The sequence below is a fragment of the Bombus bifarius genome, unplaced genomic scaffold (assembly GCF_011952205.1).
Source record: "Bombus bifarius isolate JDL3187 unplaced genomic scaffold, Bbif_JDL3187 scf7180000008030, whole genome shotgun sequence".
Taxonomy (NCBI): Eukaryota; Metazoa; Arthropoda; class Insecta; order Hymenoptera; family Apidae; genus Bombus; species Bombus bifarius.
The window spans coordinates 205,316-232,474 of record NW_022884401.1 but is presented as its reverse complement, the minus strand read 5'-3'; the positions used below and the strand labels follow the sequence as shown (position 1 = coordinate 232,474).

At 41.1% G+C, this 27,159-nt stretch overlaps 2 protein-coding genes across 14 annotated transcripts in view; both read right to left on the bottom strand.

The window, feature by feature from the left end:
- LOC117207432 (protein trachealess) overlaps positions 1-27,159 on the bottom strand; it is a 138,449-nt gene that overhangs the window by 109,981 nt on the left and 1,309 nt on the right. For 2 of the 9 annotated variants that reach the window (XM_033447676.1, XM_033447677.1), the window contains exon 1: positions 11,773-11,965. The exons of 6 other annotated variants lie outside the window; for them this stretch is intronic. In XM_033447676.1, the coding sequence (XP_033303567.1) occupies positions 11,773-11,894 (122 nt within the window). In that variant the 5' untranslated portion in view covers positions 11,895-11,965. Of the gene's footprint in view, positions 1-11,772; positions 11,967-27,159 lie in introns of those variants that run through there. One more of the 9 variants, XM_033447674.1, reaches the window with a different exon arrangement.
- Positions 18,053-27,159, bottom strand: part of LOC117207430 — a 132,679-nt gene continuing 123,572 nt past the window's right edge. For all 5 annotated transcript variants that reach the window (XM_033447662.1, XM_033447664.1, XM_033447660.1 and 2 more), the window contains exon 23: positions 18,053-18,063. The gene's annotated coding sequence lies outside the window, so the exon portion shown is untranslated. The remainder of the gene's footprint in view (positions 18,064-27,159) is intronic.

Genomic DNA, 27,159 nt, shown 5'->3' with positions numbered 1-27,159 from the left:
GGCGTTAGCGTCCAACGAGACCGATTCCCTGAAATCTTTTTCCATCCGTAATCCGTATGGTATTGTACCGGCGTTAATTGTAAGTTGAGAGAAAGGGAGAGAGAGAGACAGACAGCCAGAAAGAGAGAGACACTCACGAACGATCGGGTGGCCGGATAAGAAACGCATTCCGGTTTTCGTCCGAAGAGACATCGGCGGAACTGGGCCTGGGTCTCTGACGGTATTGGAAGAGAGGGTTTTTCAGTGGTGCCGCCTCGTGTCTCTTCTCCCGACATCCGTGCGAATGTAGGAGCGTCGGGTGTGGTGTTCCAGAAGAGAGGCAAGCCTGCTACTGGTTCTCGAGGCTGTATATGCGGCCGCAAGAATGTTCGCCGTGTTGGTTCGATTAATCAGTCGTTTTTCGTGGCCTCGCTCTGGGCCAATAGAGGTAGAAAAACTTAACGTATGTGATAATGCGCCAGCTATGCCTCTGCCCTCTGTTCTTTCACTACTTCTCTCTTCTTCCCTTCTCCTTTCGTTCTTCCATTCTCTCCCTCTCCCGTTTTACCGTTGCTCTTGCTCTCTTTCTACTCGATACGCGTTTCGTCACAAGCTGGAACGTGGACCGCGCGCCCATGCTGAATATATACCTACAGCGAAACGGCCACGGCCGAGCCGACGCCAGGATCACTGACCGGCAGGATGCTGTCTTGCAAGGGACTCAAACTTTTTTCACGGCGACAGCCACGAGGACACGTAACCAGAGGTCCGGCTCAAATATACTCGAACGCACCGGGGATGCGATATTTCAGCTGTGATCTTTAACGAGCGCGTCGCGGTTCGCTCGCGCGACCCACACCGCTACGGCGGATCAACAAGAGAGAGATAGAGAATTTGCTCCTCGACCGGCTCCGTGATCATTTTCCGATCGGATAAATTGATATGGATCGTTTCTTTCCTGGTCTCCTGGTTTTTGCCCTCGTTGTCGTTATCGTTGTTCACCGGTGATACCAGTGCCGTGTTTTCTTCCGTCGTTTCTTCGCTGCCTTCTAGTTTCATTGCCTGGGGTAATGGATGAGATACAAAGGATGCTGTTCGTAGCATGTTTAGAAACGTTTAATTTCTTGTTAGTAGTTGCCTGTAGTTTGTTGGTTGTTCGACGGCTTGATATTAATTTTAACGCTGGTAAGTTTTCTTTCTTCACGATACATACAGGTAAACTTCAAGCGTATTTGGCCTTAAAGTTGAGCGCGTTATATATTTTCGACCAACAAGTCGGAATAAGAAGAATTATCCATACATCTTTAAAAAAAGAATCGATGATCGAGGAACGCGTGATAAACAAAGCCTCGTCTGCTGCGTCTTCTAATTCGATTGCAACCTCAAACACAATCCTATTATACTTTCATCATACGTTCGTCGCTTCTCGTTAAAACCGCAAGAACGCAAACACAACATGCAAAACGATGCACAAGATCGCAGATATCTACGTTAGAAACAAGGAATCGTTCGTGCAACGATACTCGGCTCTTCCAGACGATACAATTTCGCGTAGGGAGCGTAATGGCACGCTTCTATCACGTTTTCCCTGTACGAACGTAGCGTTGCTGGAGAAAACGTTTTGCTGTTAATCCAATACCGCAAAATCATCCAATTCCACGGCGAATTGTCACGGTTGCGTGTTTTTCCGCCGCGGAAAAACGTCCGTAGTTCGGTGATTAGTCTTTTTACGTTAACCTGGTTAAGATTACGCTTGGCTGGCTACGTACAAAAAGCATCGGTCTCGCTCGAACGCAGCTTTCGTGACGAAGAAAACGTCCGATTGACACGCGTTATGACATTCTGGTCTCGTGGCGTTGCGAAACACACGTCTACCGATCGAAATCGACGTATAGAAAAATGGATGGAATCGAGATCGACGGTTCGACGGAGATCGAGGGAATAGGTTGACGTCGAGTTCCGTTCGACAATGCTCGCTTTCCCCTTCCGACTTGCGTCACGTCGCACCTTCACGCTCTGATCGAACACGCTTTTTTACTTTGCAACGTTCCTCGGAAAAATGGATACGCGTATGATTCCTTTGGTTTCGTTCGATCGAGCGCCGTGTATGGGGCAAAGATTCGGGCGATTGGATATTTGTTGCAATAAGCGAGGTAATTAGTGGAACGAGGTGAGATTGGGTCTTAATTGGGTTTGGTGAAGTGTTTCGTGCTTTTCGAGCTAAAAAGTCGGCTAAAAATAGTCCTCTTTGTACCTTCATAGAAGAAGATTCTTTGTTATATCTACGATAAGAAGTAACTGGTTAAAAATACGTAATACGATGTATACGAATCACTCTCGATCTCGTTAAACGTTTTATCATGACGCGCGAATTGTCATTTATAGACCTCCCGATCAGAAATCCATTAACATCGACCACTTTCCAAAGTTAATAAATGCATGTACTATTTCTGCGATACCCGTTAAAGTTTCGCAATATCATTAACTCTGTCGACTCACACTTCTGCGAATCGCAAGCACAAAACCGAGAACGTTTCTTCTATAAGGACAATTTCTTAAAGGCGTAGACAATTCCAGGACATTCCCACGCCACGAACGAGTCCGTTCCACGACCATTGTCGATCGCCAGCTATCGGCAAGAAATCCATCCACCTTTGATACTCTCGTCCACGCTAACCTCGGTAGAACATTCGATGTCTCAGTCTTAGGTTTTATTGAAAAACGCGAGGCCAGGACGTGACGAAGCGATTAGGCGGAGCGGCGATGAAACGGATCACGGAACGTACGCGGATCGAACGAGACGCATAAATCCTTTCTGGATACCGGCAGCAGACGACAAGAGGAGGAACAAGACCACTAGGAACGAAGAAACGGCGAAGGACGGTTCTCTGGATCTCGGTAGTGGAACGGGTGAGAAGATATCGTTGGCCGCGAGGTGTCTCCTCGCTTTCACAGTTTTATAATAAAATCGCCGTGTGCGAAGGGTAGAGAGTAAGAGAAAAAAGGAGAGAGAAGTTCTCGCGGAGATCGACAAAAAGGAGGCGTGCGTTTGGAAAAACACGAGATTTCAATTAAAGAGACAAGCTTAGTAATGAGGCAGCGTGGATTTATTGGCTCTCGATTCACGGCGTGGCGCCAAAACGTCTGCGTGTGTTGCTCTGCGGCCTGTGTGCCGATCCGCTTCGGGTCTCCCTCTGGTCCGCTCGAGCGCTCCGTCAGCAGCCAGCACGCGCGTGTTAATGTATGCGTGCGTGCACGTGCCCTACGGGCCACTCGGACCCTTGCAACCGGCCCTTTATTCGCCCCGACGCACACACCACAACCGTACGTTCTCCACCAGCCCGTATAAAACGGCCACCTTCTCGATCGACCGCGTTACTTCGACCTACCTACCATATTCCCCTGGAATTAGCTCATTTGCATCCGATCGAGATTCATTACCGTATTGCCGGGTAATAGGACAGTCTCATTCGACCAAGATCTTTTTCTCCCCGTCTCCTTCTATCTTTGCTCCTGCAACTGTCTCTCCTTGCTCCCTTATCTATCCTGGCCCCGATATTTCCACTACCGACGGCCTTCCACGGACACGACCGCTCTTAATGCGTTTCTCGTCGGTCTCTTGAGGCGGATCGGTAAGAGGCGGTGGGGTATTTTATGTATGCGAGAGAACGCACGTGAAATTCAGGTGAAAAATTGACATTTAATCGTGATTGTTGAAAACATTCGAACGATATCTTTTATTATTTGAATTCGAAAATAAAAGTAAGTAATATACCTGACAGATACATCGTGGTAGCTTAGCGAGAGACGTTTCAATAGCAAATAAACAAATTTTCCTCCAAGTGAAATAGCTATTTTAGCAGTAACGTGAGTTTGCAGTAACGTGAGCAGTAACGAGATTGATCGTACAGATAGCGTCGACATCGCGTTACTTGCAAGTTTTTCTATGGAATGGGAAGTAGACTTTTGAGTCTTTTTTAAACAAACTGTTAAATATATATCAAATGGCTACGATGGTTATATTGGAAGATGTTTGAGCAATAGGTGCGCTCGTATTTTACTCCAAGTGAAATGCATATGTATCAAGCAGTAGGATGCGAGATGTTTGAGAAATTGAAAATCGAGGTTGGTGATAGCGAGGCAGCATCGATATTCCTTTTTGTAAAATAAAGAAGCAGATTGTTGAGCTTTGTTTGGTCGGAAATTGCTTACTAAAGCGTGAAAGGTGAAAGATATATAAAATACTCGATAAAAATGATATCGCTGATAAACGTAACTTTGCTCGCGAGTAAAGTGGTATAAATTTCTTAAATAAACATCGTAATCTTTGTATCGTAACACAGCTTTCCTCGATGAAGCGTTACGAGTTAAACGAGTAAAAACGAAATTAACTTTGAGCAAACAAAATCGCCGAAGGTTTAAACGCGAGGAAGATAAGCGCCGAGAAGGCTGGCTGTTTTAAGTATCTTGTAACAGCGACAATCGATGTCGTTAAGTTATCAGACCGGACAGTGGTCTCGACACTTTGCATAATTGCCGAAGCCTAATTAACTTCTTTCGGCTCGAGGTGGAACTTAACGCACAGATAACATTATTTTCGCAGTAATAAACGAGCTACGCTCGTGACTGCTTCTGATAAGAAACTATTTCCTTTCTGCTTTCACTATACCTTTCGAATACTTTTTCTTCTTTCTTCCTCCACCTTTTTTTATAGATTTTTAGTATCCACACTTCCACAGATTTAATTAACGTCGATAATCTTACTTGTTGCAAAAATAGATTTTGAATAATCACAGATAAACATTCCGTGATCATTTTGTAAGTTTTATATCAATTCGCTATTTAATAAAAGAGAGATAATATCTGAAATATCCCGTTTCGTATCTTTTATTTTTCTATCCGCGAATCATCGTTCTATTTGTTGTATACGTTTACGTAGTTTTATCGAGTAAATTCCTTATGTACTTCTTGCTAGGTTCATTTGCTACGAGCAACGAGATTGCGTAAACTGTTTGCAGTTTAAAGGAAACTCCGGCTGAAAAATACTTAACAAGCGTGTACATATAATAAAATTACTCTCTCAATATATTTTCTGACATCGAACCAAAACGCATTCGTCATTAACGCAAAAAGAACGCGAGATCCGATCTTTTCCGCCGTTAGTATTAAAGACATTTTCTGCCGATAATTTTCAATCAATGGCGTAACTAAATGCAAGAATGTTCCTACAGATTGTTCAGGATCGTATAAAATGCTTCGCGCGGTAATCTCAGTACGCTAACAACACTGACGAAAACATAATTATAGTTTGTGTACTCTACATCCATTACTTTCTTGTCGATATCGAACAAGCTACGCGAACTCGTAATTTTATGAGAAAAGACTTGTATAAGCGTATAAAATATCGTTAATTAAAATTCAAAAACATATAAAACAATTTTTATACGATATTTAGAAATACAAGGTGATTCTTATTTTAGATTAAATCCTATAACCTGGAAAACTATTTCATCTTGATTGCTTCCATTATAGTACATCAAGAATGTACGATTCGATTTGCAATTCGTATTTTTTCAACGATAAAGAATATAGAATGGTTAATACCCATCGCGATAGCTATAATTTGAAGCAAGTACAAATTAAAGCCAATTGCCCAGGCGAATCGGTGAACTGTGTTTCATATTGTATCTATTTCAGCTTTTTGTTACCTAACTTTGCTAAAACATTTTATCAAGTACGCATCTACCGTGATACTCAATCGTATTTTCTACCAGCGAAATCAATTTTTCAAAAGAAAATACTTTATTCTCCCAGCAAATCCTCGTTCACGCTACTGTATTGTCAAATTGCGAGAGAGCCGCGTGGCAAGAAACGGTCGGACAATTCTGTCGCGGTCTCGCGGTTCTTGGCGTTCGTTTGGTGCGGTCACAATCGAACTGGCCTTTTCCATTCGGAGCTGCGTATAGATCGTTCGTTCACGGTGTATCGATTAACAAGGCTCTTATCTCGTTTAAGGATTTTTATGGAGAACGTTATAGGCCTGGGCAAGGAGCGCGGTCGTCGTGTCCACGGGGGAGAAAACATCGTCGGCACCGCGACTTAAAGACATGATCCGGCGCGTAATCGTGTTTCGTGGCCGGAGCCCCGATAAAAACGCCACGATACGAATCGACGGCCGATTAGCCGTGGGCTACGAATCGCCCAACGTCCTACATTATATCATGTAATTTTTATCGGATCTCAAGTACGATCTCTCGGTACTGAACGGCGGAAATTATGCATAAGACTGATCATCATTTGCCCGGGATAGTTTATATCGGAACGAAGAACAGCCCTTTAAGCTCGGTCTCTCGGACATCGGTGCCTGACGAAATTGCTAATTCCTTCGTCTTCCCTATTACGCTTGGGACGTTTCGAGAGGAGGCACGCTTTAAGAGGCAACCTGGTGGCCAAGTTGCCCATCCAGACGATCGCTTAACGATCGCTGACAAAACCTTTTAACGTCACGAGGTGTGTACAGGGCCGTTTCGACGTGAATTCATCCCTGCAACCGGATGCAAAGTGTCGGTAGCATCATTTGTTCCGGAGCAGCTTATGGCCATATGCGTACATACTCGTATCGAGGCAAGCCGCCGCTGGTGGTACGCGAAAAGATTTCAATATAACCAACCGCGAGGCCACGCCATGATACATTTTTCAACGCTGTAATCCCCCGTTTCGGATGTTAAACCGGTGTTCCGCGTGTGTTATTAGGGACGATTATCATACAGCCGAATCGCGGCGCGCGAACCGTCCGTATTTCGGAATCGTTATCCACGATATACGAGGCCGCGGTTGTTATTAATAACTATTGCACCGCGTGGCATCCCGATGCTTTTTCCAGAGTCTCGCTCGTAAAATCACGCCCTTTCTGGGTTGTGAAGCCTGCCTTTCGATACAGGTGGACGCCGATGGTCCGGGGCCACGAAACATGCCGCAGATGCAGATAGAGCAGTATCATTTCCCAAAGAGCATGGATTGTGAATACAATTATTGGTTGGAATCTAAAAAAGATCATACGGAACGGAACGTACTTTAACAAATTCGCTATTAAAATCTACAGGACTACATTACCAGTGAATTTATCTTAACGAATGTACGCAGACGCTTGTGGAAAAATTGAAATACGTTTTCAACTCAGACAGAAATTGTACTTATAAATTAATAAAATAATATTAATAAAATAAATGTAAATTGTACTTATATTATGTATACGTATTTGCTTTCGTCATACTGTTCCATATTCCTATACGTTTTCGTCGTATTACTTGTATCACTTAACTAACGACTACCGATTGAAACTTCAGTTTCTTCGATGCAAGTGACCAAAAATATAAAATTTCTTCATCGAAAACGCCCAGTCCTGAAAAACCATTTATTCCATCCAACTGCCTATTTATCCGCGAGAAACAAAAAGCGTGCTGCATTATATTCCTCGATACCCCCCATGTCTGTCGATTCAACAAATTTCCGACGGGATTAAGGGAAACCCCACAGATAGAGTAGCAAAAACAAAAACAATTACAGCGGAGCCGAAAACGTTGACTCGCGGTAAGAACGCGGCAGCAGAAGGAAAGCCGGCCTTTTTCTCGGACAAGCGCCGTATTCGGCGTCTGTTCCGCGCTGGATAAAAACCGCGGGACCGCGTACGGTACTCGAGTACGGTACTCGATCCGCAACACGAGGTGTACCGAAGCTGTGGCCCCGCCGGATCCAATGAATAATACAGCCGCGGCACAATTAGCCCCGCCGTTTTCAATTTAATCGGCGAATTATCAACCCTTCAGGGAACGGGCGACTGGTTCGCCGCAAGAAAGGATCGGCGCGCACCACCACGGCATCCGGTACACATCGTGATACCAAGGCATCACGGTGGAAGTCGGCTTTCGCACAGCGGGTAGCGAGACGCGCAAAGAAGCTGCGCGGTTACCACGCGTTACCGAGCTCCCGTTCGACGTTTGTTAACATCTCTTAAGTAACATGGTGCAACGTACGTAGTTTGTATGCGAAATTGCTGAAAGAGATGGAACAGTGTTCGCTTAGTTGCTGTAAGTCGGCTCTTTGTCGGTGAATCTATTCAGGAAAATATATATTGTAGGAATTTCTTTTCTGGCTTAATCAATTGAAAGTTAGTGGTGTGTTTATGCAGTGGAATAACGTTGACGAATAGTGGTATGCTTTTGTAGCAAAGCGATGTTGATGGTAAAACGTGCGTGTTCGGATAGTAGAGTAGAATATAGTAAGAGTAGAGCATTGAAAATGGTAGAAAAATGTTTATGTATTATAGTACAGAGTGATGTGTTTATGTGGCAAAACAGCGATGATGGCAAGAGCAGAGTTATAGCGATGATATGTTTGAGTAGTAGAATATAGTGTAATAATAGCGGAATGATGAAAGTGGTAGAAAATAATATGCTCTATGTGGTAAAATAGTAACGAGACTGAACGAAATGTGTGCAGAGTAAAGTGGTATGTTGTTAAAGGATCGTGAAGGTAGAAAGTAGTGTGTTCTTACGTGATAGAGTATAGGTGGTAGATTCTGATAAACGAATCGCATAAATGTTGAAAGAATCTGTGTAAATCTCTTTTCATATCTTTCAAGTGTATACTTTGTATATATATATCTTTCCTATAATTTAATTTTCATAGCTGTTTGTAAAATCGAAGCTGAATATCTGTAGTTCGAATCGAATATTGGGACATTCAGGTGTACAATTTTTCCTACTATGAAACTGATATGTATCGTGAAATACAGATGATTTATGAAAGGAGGAAAGAGGTAAATTTCGAATTCTGTAGCTTGAATTAAGCATCGCGAGCAAGAAAAACAGATTGAATAAAGATGAACGAAGAGAAAAAAAGATTGATCGCTGTAGTTCGATTATCGGAATGAAAACAAGTTCTTCCACGTTACGATTCACTGACTTACTACGACTAGTCGTAGGATGAAGAAACGTTCCACTACCGGAGAGAATCATCGATAAATCGGAACATCCACGAGTCGATTCTCTTCCTTTCTCATTCAATCGTTCTTTAAAAACGAGAAAAAAGCGGAACGGTAACTTAATAGAACGATGGTCTGTGCCACGAAAAATATTACGATGCAATACCTCGTGCCTCAATGGCTACATAAACGATCTATAAACGATGTACGAACTCTTGAAACGCTTAGTATTCATTGAACACGATATTTACCAGACTACTGTCGTTAATCAACCTAAGTACAATAGGTATTCTGATTACTTAATGGCTTCATATACGAATACTACTGACCTACTGATTGTATAGTAGCGTCGACGTTCGACGAGACAAGCATTTCCGATTTACGATCGAGGGATACGGATCGTAAAGATATTCGTTCGATATCTTCTCGGGTAAACACAATGAACGTTTGGTTAAATAAGGAAATGTCATTTTTGAACGGAGAATTGCCAAGTGGATATGCTGAGAACCCTTGTTCAACTCGGTCACAGTCATCCTTTCAATTGGCGCTGCTTGTTTGAGATTGTTCGCGATTAAGTCGCGTTCACACCAAAACGCACGTCGTGTTCAGAATATAAGCGGCAGATGATGATGATTCATTTTTAATACCTCTGGAGAATATTGCGTTAACGAGAAATATATAAAATATCGAAAAAGATCTAAACAATATACATTATACTACTTGGATTTAAAGGGTCAGCATACCTATATATAGACCAAGATGCCTAGTAGGGTAATTATGCATCCGATGATCGCATCTATGCATTCCTGACCTCTTGCCTGACGATATTAACCCTCGTTAATGATATCGGATTTACGATTATCAGCAAATTACGATTTTTTCGTTCAAATTGAATAAATCAAACGTTATAAAAAATTCACGTGTACAGTCTATGCATGGAATATCAGCGAAATAAATTGTACCTAAAAATACGTTCAATACACAGCCGAATCTAGCATCAAAAATTACAATTAATAATTCTAACTTTAAAGCATATCTCTGCACCTAAATTGCGTTTTAAGTCTTTCATATGTTAACAATAATCAAACACGTGATCTATCAATTTTTTACATCGCAAACAACACAAACTAATCTAATTTTAAGAATGAAAGTTCTACATTACGAACGAAGAACGTTCAAACGTTCACCTCTTACGGTCCAATTCTCAAAAATATACGGCATAGGTGCAACAAGACTAAGGAAGAGTGTAAATGCGTTCTCGGGACAGTTTAATCAGAAGTTCAGTCTAATCAGAGGTTCGCGCTCCCGCCGAAAGGCGCGTTTACACGGACGCACGTATACGGGCGTACACGACGTTAATCGCGGCGGTATGTGGCGACGACGAACAGTACCGCCTACACAATCACTTGACCTCCCTACGCCCCCGTATCTCTCAGTTAACCTTATCAACTCGATTCAACTCGACCTAACCGGTGTCGGACCGATGCGGCTCGAAAGCAGACGCGCCGCTTACCTACATTCACGTTCCTCCGTTTCGCCACGGGGCACCGTAATATCTTGCTTTACGCGCTCTGAATAAATATCGAACGACTATCGATCCGGTCTCTAGCCCACCTCTAGCCGGGTCAATCGTAAAGAGCTGCCTCGAAACGTTCAATTTGCAACTATTGTTTCACGCGTTTATGGTTCTGAATTATCGTTTTATTAGTACACTGCAAATGCTTATGCATACACGAGAAATTAAAAAATACTTATCTTTGTGTAAATTAACGTAGTTGCTAATGACCGCAATAGATAGATGCAAGAGATAGATTTAAATAAAGAAAGAAGTACACAGAGTGCATAGGATGCGTAAGAATGTAATATTACGCTAATTTAATGCATTTTGTTTCAAAACAGATTTGATTGAAATCTTTCGTAAAATTTATCGAGGAAAACGGGAAATAAAAATGGAGCCAACTAATAGGAAACGAGAAATTGGCAACGAAGGAATATTTCAGGTTTAAATCGCGTTTTAACGAAGAAATTCGCGCCCCCTTGTTTGTACGTCACGTGAAATATCGCGATAACTCCTGCAGGGAGCTGCTACTCGGATTTGTATGCGTTCGAGGCAACGTCGAACGGGGCCCGACTGTCTCATTATTATCTCGTTTCGCGCGAGTAATTCATTTTTATGTATGTCGAAGTTCTGTTCGGTGATTCACGGGCGTCTCACGCGGTGCACCCGAGCATATTTGAAATTCCCAACTCGTCTAATTGTGCCGATTCTACCTGCACGACTGTATCTTTTGATCGAGCCAGGAGAACTTTTCATATTTTGTTGATTATTCGTTTTTGATTTCTTTTCCTTTTGCTTCTCCTATCGAATCATGAAAATGTTATCCCATGAAAATTTCCATTTAATAGAAGCTAGAAATTTCTTCTCAATATATTATATAACGATAAATTATTTACGATGTTATTATCTATTTATTATAATTAAGCGATCGTCGTAATCCTTGATCGACTATTTCACTTTATCTAAATTTATTCATCTTGATTACGTTATTAGCGACTGACACATTTTAGTCAATACTGCTTAAGATTCCTAACCTATACGAATGTTATCGACGAAGTAATCGATCCATAATTACCGACTCTGGCTTAACAAATAGAATCATTGGCTGAATACGTAAGAAGAACAAGTGTCATAGTACGTGAGTAAAGTAACAGTTTGAAAGATCGCAGAAGTATCGTTATTATGTGTTACAATTAATTTCAACGTGTAATTATAGAAATCAGACGAATTAAGAAAAAAGGAAAAACCTTACCAAAAAAGTTGAAGTTCATTCGATAGATGCAATAAAGGTGGACTGCAAATTCGATGGTATATACAACTTAAAAATACCAAAAGAACTAAACTTTCGGAACATATCACTAATATATCACTCATAACACTTTCACGATTGAAAATTCAAACGATATTTGATAGATTAACTGCATAATTCGACGATCGGATTCTGACACAAACTGTACGGGTTTATTACCGACGGCCATTTTTGTTTACTAGTTACTTCGAAGTCAAAACAATGTTAAATATTTAGACGCATATAGATAAATTGTTTTAAATTTCATTTATACTGTTAAATACTTGTGAAAGAAAAATATGGTTATACATTTCACGGGAAGTATTTCAATTTACTTAACAAATATTTTGATATAGTATGAAATATGGAAAGAAAATGTGAGACGAGAAATGTCGCGAAGAAAATGTTCTTGAATAATCAATGAAAACAAAAAAAGAAAAAAAAACGCAATAACCTCAAAACATGAGAGTCTCGGTGTTACTCGCAGCTATTAACTTTTTTATGCTTAAAGTTGTTAAAGCAAAGTGTTTTAGATATTATGATATTCAGTCAGTTCAAGCAATTTCTTGCACGTTTGCAATGGTTAGTTTACAGTATTTTTATATGTATTCTACGTACGTAGTCGTCCGGATTAACTTCCTCTTCTCAAATGAAATATCTTACTACATTTAAAAAAAATTATCTGATTACAAACATTTATCATCACAAGCTAAACCATGTCGTCACGAATCGTCTATTTAAAAATTATACACAAACACAAATTATACAAAAACAAAGACACGCTTCAAAGATTATATGGAAGGTTCGGGCCAAACAGAAACGAGGGTGTATAGAGGAACCATAAGGATGGGGATGGCGAGTATCAATCTAATAGTAATGAGCAGTGATGCCGAGCGGAAGACTTTGAAATATACATTATGCGGGGATTATGTTTATGCATGCGGGAAAGGCGGCGAGAGCATTTTTCTTTTGATATGCCTTCCGCGACTCCCGCGAGGAGCATCTCTGCGCGGTGGCTGTGAGATTTGAATAAAAGTATCTGGCCGAGTCACTCTGCCGGGGAGCAATTCGCCAGCTGCTTTTTACAACTGCGTGCTCTCATTAAATATGTATAGATTCGCGCCCCGAGCATGTTCCCCCGGATTCGGCCGCCCCCCTTCGCCCCTCACCAGCTCCTTATATCCCTGGCCCGATAATAGAACCGCGCGAACGATTACCAAAAACATATGTTTTAAAGATTGCACGCCGCGGGACAGATATATCGTGGCCGCTATCATTTTTTCCAGAGAGCCTAACCGCGATTCCGCGCGTACGACGCACGGTAAATCACTCGAAAATAGAAGGATTGGAAGGGAGTAATTTTTTATCTCAAGTGATCGATACGACAAACTTGAACATCTTATCCTATGTAACGAGGTTATTTGATTTGTCAAAGCTTCGACATCAAGAAATTGACGGAAGGTGAAGTTGATCACCTTGGCTTCTAGGAGGTTGAATAGTAGTAGGTATAATCTTATGCTACATGGTAGCAATAATTTTAATATAGCAAAGATGGAATTTAATCATACCAATTTTCTACCAATAATAATTTGTATAAACAATACTATTAAGAGTATATAAAGTTAGCCGTGGTAATTCGAAGACTTTTTCAGAGAATAAAGAAGATGACAACAAGAGAATGCGCGTAGAATTGGGAGGCTGAGAAAAGAACTTCTTCGTCCCAGGAGCGATTTATTCATAAACTCTAACAACCATGATAATGCGTATCCTGTATTCAGAAATTACCTGTCGAATAAAAGTAGAAGAGAAAGAAGATAAAGAGGCGGAAGAAGCACAATGAAATTCACCGGTCACTCTGTCTACGTACAGGTAATCCTGGCGATATCCACTTGAATTGCGAATAATTACGATGAATGTACCGTATGATTTAACTTTTTAACGCGGTCTCCCGACATTTCCAGGTCGATTAACTTCGGCTCGCTGGCAGTCAGTCAGTCAATCATTAGGTAATGAGGCCGTGTTTGGAGGCCGGTGTAACTGGACGTCGATAGTCCGTATAAACGTATCGCCGTCCGCATAGAATAGGTCTCGTGATCTTATCGTCACGGTTTCATGTAATGCTAATGGACACATGGTAGCCCAATATGTACCTTAAACGAAAGGGTTAATATGATAGCGGGATAATGCGCGGACATTAAGGAGCCGGACGAGGCACGCCGGACAAATTATGAAGAGAACCATCCGGACGAAACGAGATCTCGTTTGTTGCTGCCTCCTTGAAGGTAAGCAAAGAAAACGGATCGCGTAGCAAATTGTCATTCGTCGGACTTCGAACGGAATCACCTGTTTCCTTCTTAAGGATCAGCAACTTGTTACCAAAGACTTAGCTTCTTGTTACAATTTTTTCAGGGTGATTATTAGATACAAGGATCGTGATTATGTTGCGAGCTTGTTATTGTTTGAAGAAAAAATTTTGCTACAATTTCTCGTGCAATTATTAAGAAGATGGATCGCGGTCGTGTTGCTAGTTGCGAGTAAATTCGTTGCGAGCTTGTTACGCTAAGTATATACTTAACAGACGAGATACTTTCTGAGTAGTTAATGAGGATTAAAAACGAAGTATTGGAAAATAATGAAACTATCCTGACATTCAAGGCCACGATCATTTTTCATCCAGATCTCGAATGAAAAAGCACGTTGTAAGTCTTGCAATTTAGCAAGCAAAGTCGCGTTACATTCTTTATTAAGATGCAACGTCGCCGGCGGTTTCATTTCTCCTAGGAACAAATGGGCCGCAAGTTATCACCCCGAGAGAGCGCGACCCTTCCATTTAAAAAATGTAAATTTGTTAATGCAACAGTAGTGGGAGAGCGTGAAAATTCGCTCGACAACCCTGCCATTTCTCCGGCTTGGTTCGCAGCCACCCTATTACCTGAGACTATTATCCAATACAAAAAATCAAATAAAGTATGCTAAGTTACGCTTCGAAGACTTAGGGAGTCAGCGAGAACTGTCGAGGGGTTGTAGGAACATTTTTTCTTACGCCCTTCCCCACCCTTTAGCAGCGTGCCCAGCTACGTCTGGCAACACCCATCGGCCACTTACACGCTTTCTTCGTCGCTTCCTATTAACTTTCAACAGGGTGTAAGAATTAAACGAGTCTTAAAGCCCGCGCGCGATTTATAGGCGAACAAACGCGAAAATTACATCGACGATGCTGATAAAATTTTACTCCAAATTATCTGTAAATATCGAAGACGAGACAATTGTAGATACATACAAAGTAATTCCATTGTTTTATATCGTTCGTGGATATTATCTCGAATATATCGTTTGCAACTAAGAACTAAGATTTTTGAATCACTGGAAGAATCAAATCTTGTCAAGGCTATCGTCTCGGCAAAGATGAAATTTTATGGACTGGAAAGTCATCGAACGAAATATTTGTTAAAATAAGACACGCAAGATAAGATGGTCGTATTCTGTCTAATAGATAAATATAGAAGTCGCGTCTGATACCGTTGGAAGAAGCAGACGAGCATCGATTGTATCACGGAAATCACCGTTCTTAACCGTACAAAATGTTCATGGCTATGACTCGTGATTCTCGAAGCTATTCTCATATCACGTAAATGGATATAACTTTCTACTAACGACCAGCTACGCACCGCGATATCGAGCTACGATTTTCTATCGTTGCATAAGCTGTAATAAGGTTGACGTAATGTGATCAGAAAAAGGTATTGGTCCAAACACCGCGCCGCGAAGCACAGCGCGAAAGTTTCATAAAAACTTACATTTTACGCTTCGATAGGTTTCATTACTCGGTTGATACATATCATTCGATGTTCTTCTACGCTATAAAAAGTAGGAAAAAACCGCGGAATTCTACGATCAGGGTGATGTTGTCATCGCGATGTTTACCGTAGAAAAGCGAAATGATAAGCGTCTACTACGCCACAATACCGACAGGTTATAATTTGCGAAAATAGATAAATTTCGAAATTAAGATGCGATTTTAATATTACTGCAAAAACTGTCGAGTGACGTACGTCAAATGTGCTCGACAACGTTTAACGCAGATTACAAAAACGACGACTCGATAAACCTTAAATAGTATTCCAAGAGCAGAGACACTGAGCCATTAAAATACGCACTTGTTCTCCGAACAAGCACACGGCCACTTTTACTGCTTTCCAGAAAATAATGACAAATATGGTACTTTGTGGCTCAAACTTAATACCCGGTCGTTTGCGAAATACGCGGCGCTTTACTGCATTCCACGTCGTCGGACCTTGACTTCGTCCAAGATATAGTTCCCGATTTATGAGAAATATCAGGCGCCGTGGCAACGATCGCCACTGAACACTGTTGGAATTCTACCGAGAATTTAGTTGCCATTAAAAAAAAAAGTCTATGCAGTTACATGTCCGCTTTCTTGTCCGCGTTACGTATAAACAGCCGTGGAATACCAGTAGGCTCGATTCAAACAATCCAGTTTCTTGGAAGTTCTTTCAGGAACGTTTCAGGGGTGGAACGATTGCCTCGAATCGATGAAGAACCAGATGGGAGATCTTTCCTTTGAAATAAAACGAAGAATGACGTCCAGCAATATTTAGAGAAAAACGACGTTCATAGCTAAGCTACAACTATCGAAAAATATTTTCGTGATTGCACGAAAGTGTGAAGATTAACAAATGAATTAACAAATCGAATATTTTATGAGAAATTTGTGATGATCAAAGTAGAATTGTTCGTAGGAATATCCATTCTTGAAACAACAGGTTGAACGGTGAACTTTAAACCGCACGCGGCCTTGATAGCCAAGTGCATCGAAATAAAACGTAGCAAAGTAGCGTGCAAGGCGTAGGGCTCTCTTTTTCTCAATGGGCGTTTTTCAAACTAATTAAAGCGGATATTAAATCACTTCTGCGGTACACACCCTTCGGTTTCACTGATGTACGACCTATTAATTAACGTTTCCGATGCTGCAGAATATTACTTGCCTCCGTACCATCCTGAAGATTGCCGAGATATTTGTCTGATTGGATACCGAGTAAACGAAACTTTGCAAGAAGCTTGCAGAGCTGACACTTTATGGCTTTCGTATAAAATACAGTTTTGTATATTATAAAAGTTGCCAGTCGTAATAACGTATACGTAACTCTAACCAGGCGCATATTTTTGCACAAAACTATCGCAAATTGCGATCCAACTATTACGTTCTGGCGTACATTGCAACATCAGAGACATAAGTCAACATCGCACAAAGTCACCACTGCAAAATTACCAACTAGCTACACGTTTCTACGTATATTCTTTCTGTAGCAAAATTATCACTCAACGAGAAAATACTCGAATTCTCATCCTTCGCATATGGTTACAAAGTATCTATATTGATTCTAATTGCGATATTAAAGTTTAGTACTTTTTCGTACACTCGTTGGATTAAACTTCTTCTCCAAAATCATCACTTAACTTCCAGACACACAGCCTTTATCGGCATTTTCCTCGCAAAGCGCCGTTTTCAGGACTGTATGGAGCGACATGGTCTCGAAATTCGGGAAAAAGGAAGCGCAGGGGTAGCCGGCCGGTCCGACAAAGGACGAGAGAATCCCTCGGGAGGCACGGCACGAGTGGGTCAGTGACGTCGGGCACGGGACAGCGTGCATATCGAAGGAGGGACGACGGGAGGGAAGAAGCCAGCGGCCCTCCTCGAATGATCTTGACTCGAGGGGGAGACGGCGTGCGAGCGAGCGAGAGACGCGGCTGAGCCGCGGGCGAGTTGTATAATATGAACGCGCCGGACCGCGGCGCAGTTTCGGCAGGCTATAATCAATTCTGATTGCAGTCCAGCATCGCAGCGCGATCCACCGGGCCGATAGCTGAGAAAAAAGTTCGCGCTTCCAACTACCGGGCTGCCCATGGTACTACGGCCCGTTCAAGGGACCGAGGGGAACCAGCTACCAGGGTGTACTAGCGACTGCGACTTTGGCTGAGGATACAAAGTGGAAAAAGGAAAATATTGGAAGAAAGATTAGAAAAGGGTACGAAGGAGAAAAGTTCAGGAGCGAAGAAGATGGCAAAAAGGTGGCGAAGAATGGGAATATTTTATAGAATCCTATATAGCCATAAAAACATCAGCGACCTTTCGACAAATATAACTGGCAAAGATAAAAAGACTTTCTTCCAATAAGGGGGGTGTTATACCAGAGTAGGCCATTCGCCAAATTCACGTGTTCTAACGTTTAGAACCTCGAAACAGAAATTGCGTACTCGAAAGAGTAAAAGAGGGACGATGCAGCATCGACTGGATAAAAACGGAATCGAGTTATTTTATTTATCGGTTGGTCAGCAGCCAGCCTGGCTACGCCTTCGAAGTCTCGCGAGCTATCGTTGGACACGCGGGAGGGAAAGAGAGAAGCGAGGAGAAGTCGGGTCCAGGCGAGGCCAGACTGCAGTCTCTCGGTTCTTCGGTTCTCCTCTGCCATCGAATGGTTCGGGGAACGACGGAAGAATGCATCCATCGGTTGTGCATCGGTGCAATAGCAACAAGAGAGCGCGCGCGCGAGCGCACTCTTCTTAGGAGACAACCCTTTTTTCCTCGCCCCTTCTTCCTTCCTCTCTCGCGACGTACGTTCGGTTCGTACGTTCTTTTCCATCCCATTCGAAGAGACAGATTCTTCTTCTCTTTCTCTGCGATGTGTCGCGCGAGCGTCCGGCCCCATTAGCAGTTGGACGAGCCATCATTCAATAACGCTCTCAATGCCTGTGCGACCGTGTCTCCCGCGTGCACACTGTCCGTGTGCAGCCGACACGCGTGTCGTCGTACGACTGATCATCGTGCACCAGTTTCTCTCAACTGGCTGCCTCGCGATCGAATTCGACTACCGTGAAGAACGACTGCAATACTCGTCGAAACTTAGGGTTCACTCGTTTTATATGACCCAGTCAAAAGCCAAATTCACCAACTCTACTTTCTATAAGCTTCGTAATTTAGCGATAGATTTAGTAACATCGACGAGATAGCATTTAATTTCAGATTCGGTCAATGTGCTCTATTAACAGAATTCTAGATACTGTTACGAAATAACAATGAAAGAGATATAGCAGAAACTTGATCGAAGATCGTAAAACGAACGCGTCGTCGCTTGGTTAATTAGCAGCACGTTGTCATCAATTTTGTTCCGTCACGAGAGAGCTTAAAGCTCGATGATGCATCGCGGAGATATTAAACGCAGCCATCTCTGGTTTGTCCGTCAATCTCCAGACAAACTGTCAGCAGATCCGTATGTACACATCGAAGGCCTGCAATTTAAGTCGGCCAGACTCGACTGACAATGCTGGTGCGCGATCGACACCGGTATTATGTGCGTCAGATTACAATTTACATTTCGTATCTTAATTTCAAGCGGATCAAGATTAAACATATGGTATGATCGTGATTTCGTTATTTACTCGACGATGCGCAAAATAATTTTAATTGAATGTTTATAGTCTGACCAACGGAATTAATAGCTATACTCCTTTTACATTTGTTTTGGTAGTACATGTAGCATTTGTAAATTATTTATTTCTTTTTTTATAGAAAAAAATCATGTACATAACGGAATGTTGAAGTTTATTGACATTATCGGTCTCTTAGTTATCATTATTTATAGTGTTACATTCGAGATTATTATACTTGCAAATGGCGAGCAAAGCGATTAATTTTCGTTCGAACAAAGCGACGATGGTTTTGCGGTCATTCCCTCTTATTGCGGATTCAATATCGCGCGTGCACACGTATGATTTATAATACTGATTAAATCCTTCGTATTTATCATTTTGCCACTGTCGGCACGTGTGTAACCGGTTCTCGCTCACGTAGCTTTTCGACAAATTTCGCGAAATCAACTACGTCCGATTTCGCTGAATCACAATGCGCTAATTAAGTATATTATTAGACGCGGTTTTTACCTATCTCTGCCAATTATATCGACTACGAAATTTCTACAGTAATCCATTAAGGCTATCACAATTTTAATCTACTAAAATTGATTTACAAAATATTCACCTGTCGATGTTTTTTTTATAACATTCTGTTTATTATTAAATTTAAGCAAAAAGTAGCGACTCTACATCGGAAATGTGCTCTTCTGAATTGTATTTCATATAACCAATTATTACCGTAATTATTTTCCTAGAAAAACATTTTTTTCGATTACTTGTTATATCAATTACGAAAATGTAACGCGAAGCACGAGTCACGGTCGTTTTTCTCGTTGCTTAATCGAATTTATTTAAAATGGTCGGCTTACATTACAGTCGCGGCACATTTCGACATCCGGCCACGCTTCTGAGTAACATCATTATCGATAAGATCAAAGAAACCCGGTCTACTCGAGTTTTCAGTGGAAAGTAACCTGTCAAGTCGGTCAGTAGCTCTACACGTTTCTACGACAATGAGGTGTCAGACGTGTGTAACTTTAGAGGTACTCTTAAACCTCCGATGAACGTAGAAAACAGGTGAGTATGCTTAATGTCAATAATTTTCGAGTAAAGACACGTATAAGTTTCATAGAACTGTGTAATTTTAAAATAAATATAAGTATTCCGCTCTGGGCTGTTTAAATATCATCTTAAACGTTAGAAAAATTTAAAACCTGTTTTTAAGGAAAATTCGTTTCAACGAGTAACGTAGCAACAATATAGCTTTTAATACATTGACAATAAAATTGAAGAGATTTAGACAATTTTCCAAATATATTTTAATATCGTTTGCAGATTATGTCTATATATATTTTTTTTTTTTGACATTTCTACGAATACGTGTCGGAGCTAGATCCCCTGAGATTATAACAGCGTGTTAAAGGGCTGTACATTAGGATATTACAATTAGCTTTAACGAACTTCATCATATGTTGACCTACTTACATCTTACCAGCAGCACAAGTAAAACGATGATTAACGATCTCGAATGGAGTATAATAATACTCCTTCTGATACTTAATCGCACTATTTCTCACTTGCAACGTGTTAAATAACCCGAAGTCTAAACGAGGTGTCTGCCTAAAGTACCGTCTGTCAGTCTAGTTACTAATTCCACTGATCGTGTTCATCTTCAGTTAAAATACAACTTCATATCGCACTACAAGTGCCCCGTAATCTCTTTACCAAATTAAGCTACTCAAATAACATTTTAGGCCTGCATTTTAATCTCGAAAAATTCAAATATTGAAATTTTCAAATATTTAAACATTCGAAGAATCAAATACTCAAAGATTTGAATACGTACATTCAAACGTTCAAATATTTAAATATTTCAAACTTTCCAAGTCTCAGGCAACCAGAAATTCAAATACCACGCTTCTCAAACTTCTAGATATTCAGACGTTTCAAAATTTCAAATACACCAAGGTTTTGAAGCTATTCCTTCAATTCCATATGTTCGGGGTATTTCCTAAACGCGATTAATCGAAAAAGTCGAATATTTTTCGCAATTCTCGAACAATTGATCTCAGTTTGATAAAGCTTTTATTATTAACAAATACGGCGATACAGCGATCGTTGGTCCAGCTGTGAGCGAAACATCGGTACGCGCACGTACACAACGGGACACGATAAATCCAATTAGGACGAGCACGAGCAGCAACGATTATCGGAACTGTTTAATCTAATGCAAATACCGGACGATTGCATCTGTCAATAGAGGTTCGAGGCCGTCTTGAGTAGCGGCAGCTTCGAGTATACTGACAGAAGTACCCGAGGCACGACACGGCAACAAGTGGTGCTCGACGCACCGCTAGGTCAACACGTCGTCCGCGTACTCTCGTTCTCGTACGTCGAAGACGGAGTTCTTTTCACCGGACAACTTCTGTGACATTATACTTCGAGCACCACTTCAATCTATCCGTCAAACATCGCCGCGGAGCACACAACGAGAAAGGCAAATGTTGTCCGAGTTCTCCTCTGGGAACGTTTTACCTCGAATCAAGTGAAATAGATGAGTTTTAGGGATTGAGATTTAAACATCTAGGATTCATGATTCACGGTTGTGTTATTTCTCAAAAAGATGTAATATGCGCGATGTTCGTTCACGCTCATCGCCATAATGCAAACTCCTCTTCGTCTGAAAGTACAGCTGTTCTTCACAATAACGTTTCAGTGGAATGATAAAAGGTGAAATAAATTTTGTAATCGATTAATATCAGCGAAGCGTTTCGAGCGATTAAACAGCACGATTATTCCGGCGATGAAAAGAAAGGAGACGCATGATGGGCAGAGAATGGAAGAGAACGGAGCAACGCTCGTTATTTCGAGCGCCTGGGCTGCCGGATAATTGATAGCGGAATGCTAATAACCTGGACGAGCCACGGATTATAATAAGTTTCTTGCGTGCCGCTTCTTGCGTTCGATCGCTGTTCTCGCTAACGCTGTCACAGCCGGCTCTGTCAGCTTATCACGCCGATGCTAATTAATCGGCCGGGGGAATCTGCCTGAACGGAGACAAATCGGGAATAGTTTTTCATGATGTCGTCAAAACATAAGTAGGATAGGATTAAGGAATGATTAAAACAGGAATTAATCTCGAGAGTCAATATTTTTCTGGCTGCAAAGATGTGTTGTGGTTTAAGAGAATTTAATATGAAAGATGAATAGCTTCAGAATTATTTCAGTATGTAATTTTGCGAGTGAATTAAAACGAGGTCAAATGAGATCAAAGGAAAGGTGGGGTTAATCCGAGAAAACTGTAGGAAAATTTAATCGACGAAATGTTTCGAAAGGAATTCTATAAAATTATACGATTTGAATTTCATTTCACTTAAAAATTCAGATTTATATTCGAAACTTAAACATGACATGCAGTTTAACCAATCAAGCGAATTCTCTTGCAACGTTTCAAAAATAATTCTGGAGGTCGGCTATTTTCAAAGTTATTCGATTTAAGATTTTTCCAAGCTCGACGTGGATATGGTATATTAAGTGCATATTAGAGAGATTCGATGGCGAGATAAGACGATGGAAAAGGCAAACGTGTACAAATACTAGTTAGCTATCCTATAATTGAATGGTGAAATATATTTTTTGAACTAACAAATTACGAGCTGCACTGTATATCTTAGAGAATGTCAATCAGAAATTAATATCGGTCTTTGTTGTTTAGAGGCTGCAATTAACCGCGTGTTTGTCTAATGAACAAGCATACATTAAAATCCGTAAAAAGACTAACCTAAATTTCACAATCTATAAATAGATTGCAACTTTTCATAGAAATTTTCATTGTTCGCGCGCAAATTTGTTTCGATTTTTAAAGAAATGAACTTAAATCTCCCAATGAAAGCAAATTGCTTACTTCACAGAAATTTCATATAATTCATAGTTTGTTACGTCTCTGTAAATCTATTTATTATATCACTCCTACTACATTCTCCGACTGTAACTATGTACACGATATCATCCAACTCCGAAATTGTCGCGACAATCGCAAGTTACACAAGCAACAGCTCCCTTCGTTCCAAAAGAATCAATCGACAACGACGAAGGAGAAAAACGGGAATGAAAACGCGAGAAGGGGAATGATACATAGAAACGATTAATCGAAGCCTATTGAAAATGGGCGATGCCCATTTACCGTACACGTATCCTATTCGGCCGGCGAATAGATTTACGACACAACGTGCGAAAATTCGTAAAAAATCTTAATACAATTTGCTAGAAGATTAAACTACGGCGAGTGTATAATTACACGAATGGTTCGTACACTTCCTTTTCAGACCCTGGCCGAGATTACGTATCGCCGTGTACTGCATTATGGAGTGTGAATAATTATAGTACACGAGTGGAACCGATGAACGAGTGTGTGCTCGCGCGCGCGCGCGCGCCCGCGACCACATCCATGCCATCGCGACGATTAACAAAGAACAACCGTGGCAGCTTTTCGAAAGGCTTCCTCGAAACCCTGAAGGGGGCAGAAACCGGGTGGAGAACCAGAAGAAGAAGAAGAAGGAGGAGGAGGAGGAGGAGGAGGAGGACACAAAAAAGTCGTATCGAAGCGGCTATCTCGATTAGATCTCTGTATCGGATCCATCGATCGTCTTGTCAATTACACGGAATCGTATATCGAGCCGCGTAAATTACGGAACACGCGTCTCACGTGAAATAATATTGTACGTTACGCGACGTTCGGTCGCCGTAAATGTGTGTGCGCGGGCGCACGTTCGCAAGGGAAAAATGTAATTGCCATCGGTGGGATGAGAATCGGCAAAGCCCGATATCGTTCGCGTGCTTCGCTCCTAGAGCAATTTAGGAAATTGATAACGAACACCAAAGTGGCGCCGCTGCAACTGTGCATTAAGGACGGGAAAATTGAAACCCGCGTTTCAATGCTAGACATTGTTTCGCTGTCGGGGTCAACGTTTTTGCTGGAGTGATTCTTGAAATTGTTGCCGTGTGGTAATTATCAGAGTTGGTTTTTCTCGACGTTTTCCTGAGGGACATTAATTAGGAAGTTTATGCCGTTGAAGAAGCAGCGAACGAGGTTCTGTTAGAATTTTACGTTCGGATATCCTGTTTTTGATTTACTGTAAATAAGTAAATATTGTTATTGGAAAAGAAATTAGAAGAAGCTACGCTAGAACGTATAGTAACGTGCGAATATTTCTCTGCTTTTGGAAAGTAGTGATTTATTGTACGTCTGAATCGCTTCTTTCTGTCTGACTATGAATAAGTAGATTCTACTGCAGCAAAGTTATTGCATCAGATCATCAGATATGTAACGCGAGTGTTCTTCTTTGTCGAGAGGAATATAGCAATAATTTATTAGCAATGAAATAAAGCTTAATGTATGTTTGTACATCTTCTTTCGTTATGTTAAATAAATAAATGTTGCAGTTGGAAAAGAAATTGTTCAGTCCAAATATAGATACAAATGACTTATTCGCAATCATCGCTCACAAACTACTTAAATATTCATGCGCGTATCTTCTCCGTATTGGCAGAAACAGTTTCGACCTCTATACCAAAGACTCTTTCATCTGCCAGTATAGCGTAGAGGAAAGAGTTAAAGGGTTAAACGAAACACACTGCCATCAAAGACTCGATCAGAAAAAAACACGAGACGATCTCTAACTTAGTTTCTTATTTCCACGCACGTCCACGGTTCGAATTCACGTTCGAATCCAGAGTTGTCATAACTAATTGAATCTTCACGCGTGTACGTACACCGCGCGAGGCAGGATAAACGCTCGAGCCGATAGAATCGCTCAGCACGAGATAAACTTGTCCGTGGCTGAAGTTTATTAACGCGCGCACACGGCCCGGTTACATGTCGAGGAAAAGAAATCGACTTTATAAATATTATACGAGAGACACGCGTGTGCAACGGCGAACTGGTTTTCGCTGTGAGCGTTGCGTTATCAGCGAACCAGTTACAGCACTTCCACAACCCGCCTCTCGCCGATCCCGAAAATTTCAAAACTTCACGCACGTCTCACCGATGAAACCGACGTTTCTACTTCCTTGAAATATCTTGTCACCACGTGTCGAGAACACTACCGCGCGAGTTACGTGTAAATTACCGCTTCGAGCCTGTTTTTCGGCAAGGAAAACGTTTCTGTATATAACGTGGTTCACTTACTTCTTACGGATATCTAACAGTTAGAAATTTTACGAGCGCTGTAACGAAACGCGGCAATCAAGATTATATAGAAACCAGAAGATGTGTAAAGAACTTACAAGATATCTGTCGTTAGCAGACACTTCGCAGAGATCGTCAGAACAGTTGATCAGTCAAAGTATCGTTAACGACCAACTTCTCTCGCGCCATAATTGCAAACCATCTGCCTAATCGTTTTCCAGCCAGTTATAAACTCGATACACCAAAAAAAAAAAAAAAAAAAAAGAAAAACAAGTCAAGAACGAAGAAGAAATAAATAATAGAACGTTCGATGGATTCTCGACGTTTCAGTCATTTCTGGTAGCAAGTTCGTTCGTGCAGGCCACGTTCGTCCACCGCGTGCCAAATTACATTAAAACCCTGTACGTGTCGAGCATGCTCGGCTAGATACGAACAACGAGATGTGTACAGTGTATTCGCGAAATAAAACCCTTAGACAGAAAGTTAGCTCGCATGTCCCTCGTAATTTACGCATGAACAAGCGACATATTATTTCGCGTAATCACGCTCCAACCATATGAAAAGTTACTTTATGCGGTTTATGTGGCGTTATACCGCTACCAAGAGCAAAAGCGAATAGGGGATGAAGAGGGAAAAAGAGGAAAATAGATAGAAGCATGGTTACACATCGAACTACATAACCAGCTATTGGTCATTTAATTATTATATCCTGTCTCATAAATTATTCAGTTCTGTAACGTTTGCCGATCTTCGGGAATTATTTATTGCGCGCACGTGAAGGGGGTAACAAACGCGTCTAATTATTCGCGAGGAATGCCGATATTTTTGCGCGATTTACAACCAGTGATCATCGATAGTTGCGGCATCGTTCGCGGATCTTCGGATTTTTCGTGTCGTCTACCGTGTAACCATGTGTGTTCTAACAGTGCGTTTACGGTACTGATAACAGAATTCGTAATGTTTGGAAGTGATTTTAGTTAAGTTGCGGAACTTTGGAGGAGTATCTATGTGTGGAAGGAAATTTAGGAAAAAGTGGGCAAATATTAGCCAGATTAATGATAATCTCATACATTATATAACTTTAATTTCGAATTTCGAATAAACTATTTGTTTTTGGTTGAAGAGGATCAAGAGAATCACGAAGTGGAAGGCTGAAGACTGGTATGAGAGAAACGTCAACGAACTTGATTGTCTAATAGGAACTAAGGTAAAGAGAGTATTTAAGCAAGGTGTTTGCTCGAAATGGGTAAACACGAGAGTATTCGTTTAGCAGAGAAATATTTACAAGGTAAATTTCGAAGGCTGACATTGCCTACCTATACGCTCGACGGTGCATCGAATCTGATATGGAAAAAAGTAACTCGATCGTAAAGGCAATAATATCGGTAAGAAAAGAAGGAACCAACCATACAGATTTACGTAAAAGTATATACGTTAAAGATTCACATCAGACTAGAGAACTAACCGAACGCTGAACAATTTGTAATCGGATCGAAAGCAAAATATTGTACATTAAAACGAATAACTCGATACCAATTGGTATTCAAATATTTGTATCTTGATACGTATAATTTCCAAGGCATCTGTACGATACTTAAAATAATAGCCGTGGCTACAGCAAATTTTTATTATGTATTACAGGGAACAAAAATCAGAGAATCTTAATCCTAGATATTCCCTTAAACAATATTTACTTGGAACTTCTATTGGTAAATTGCCAATGCATCAATCAT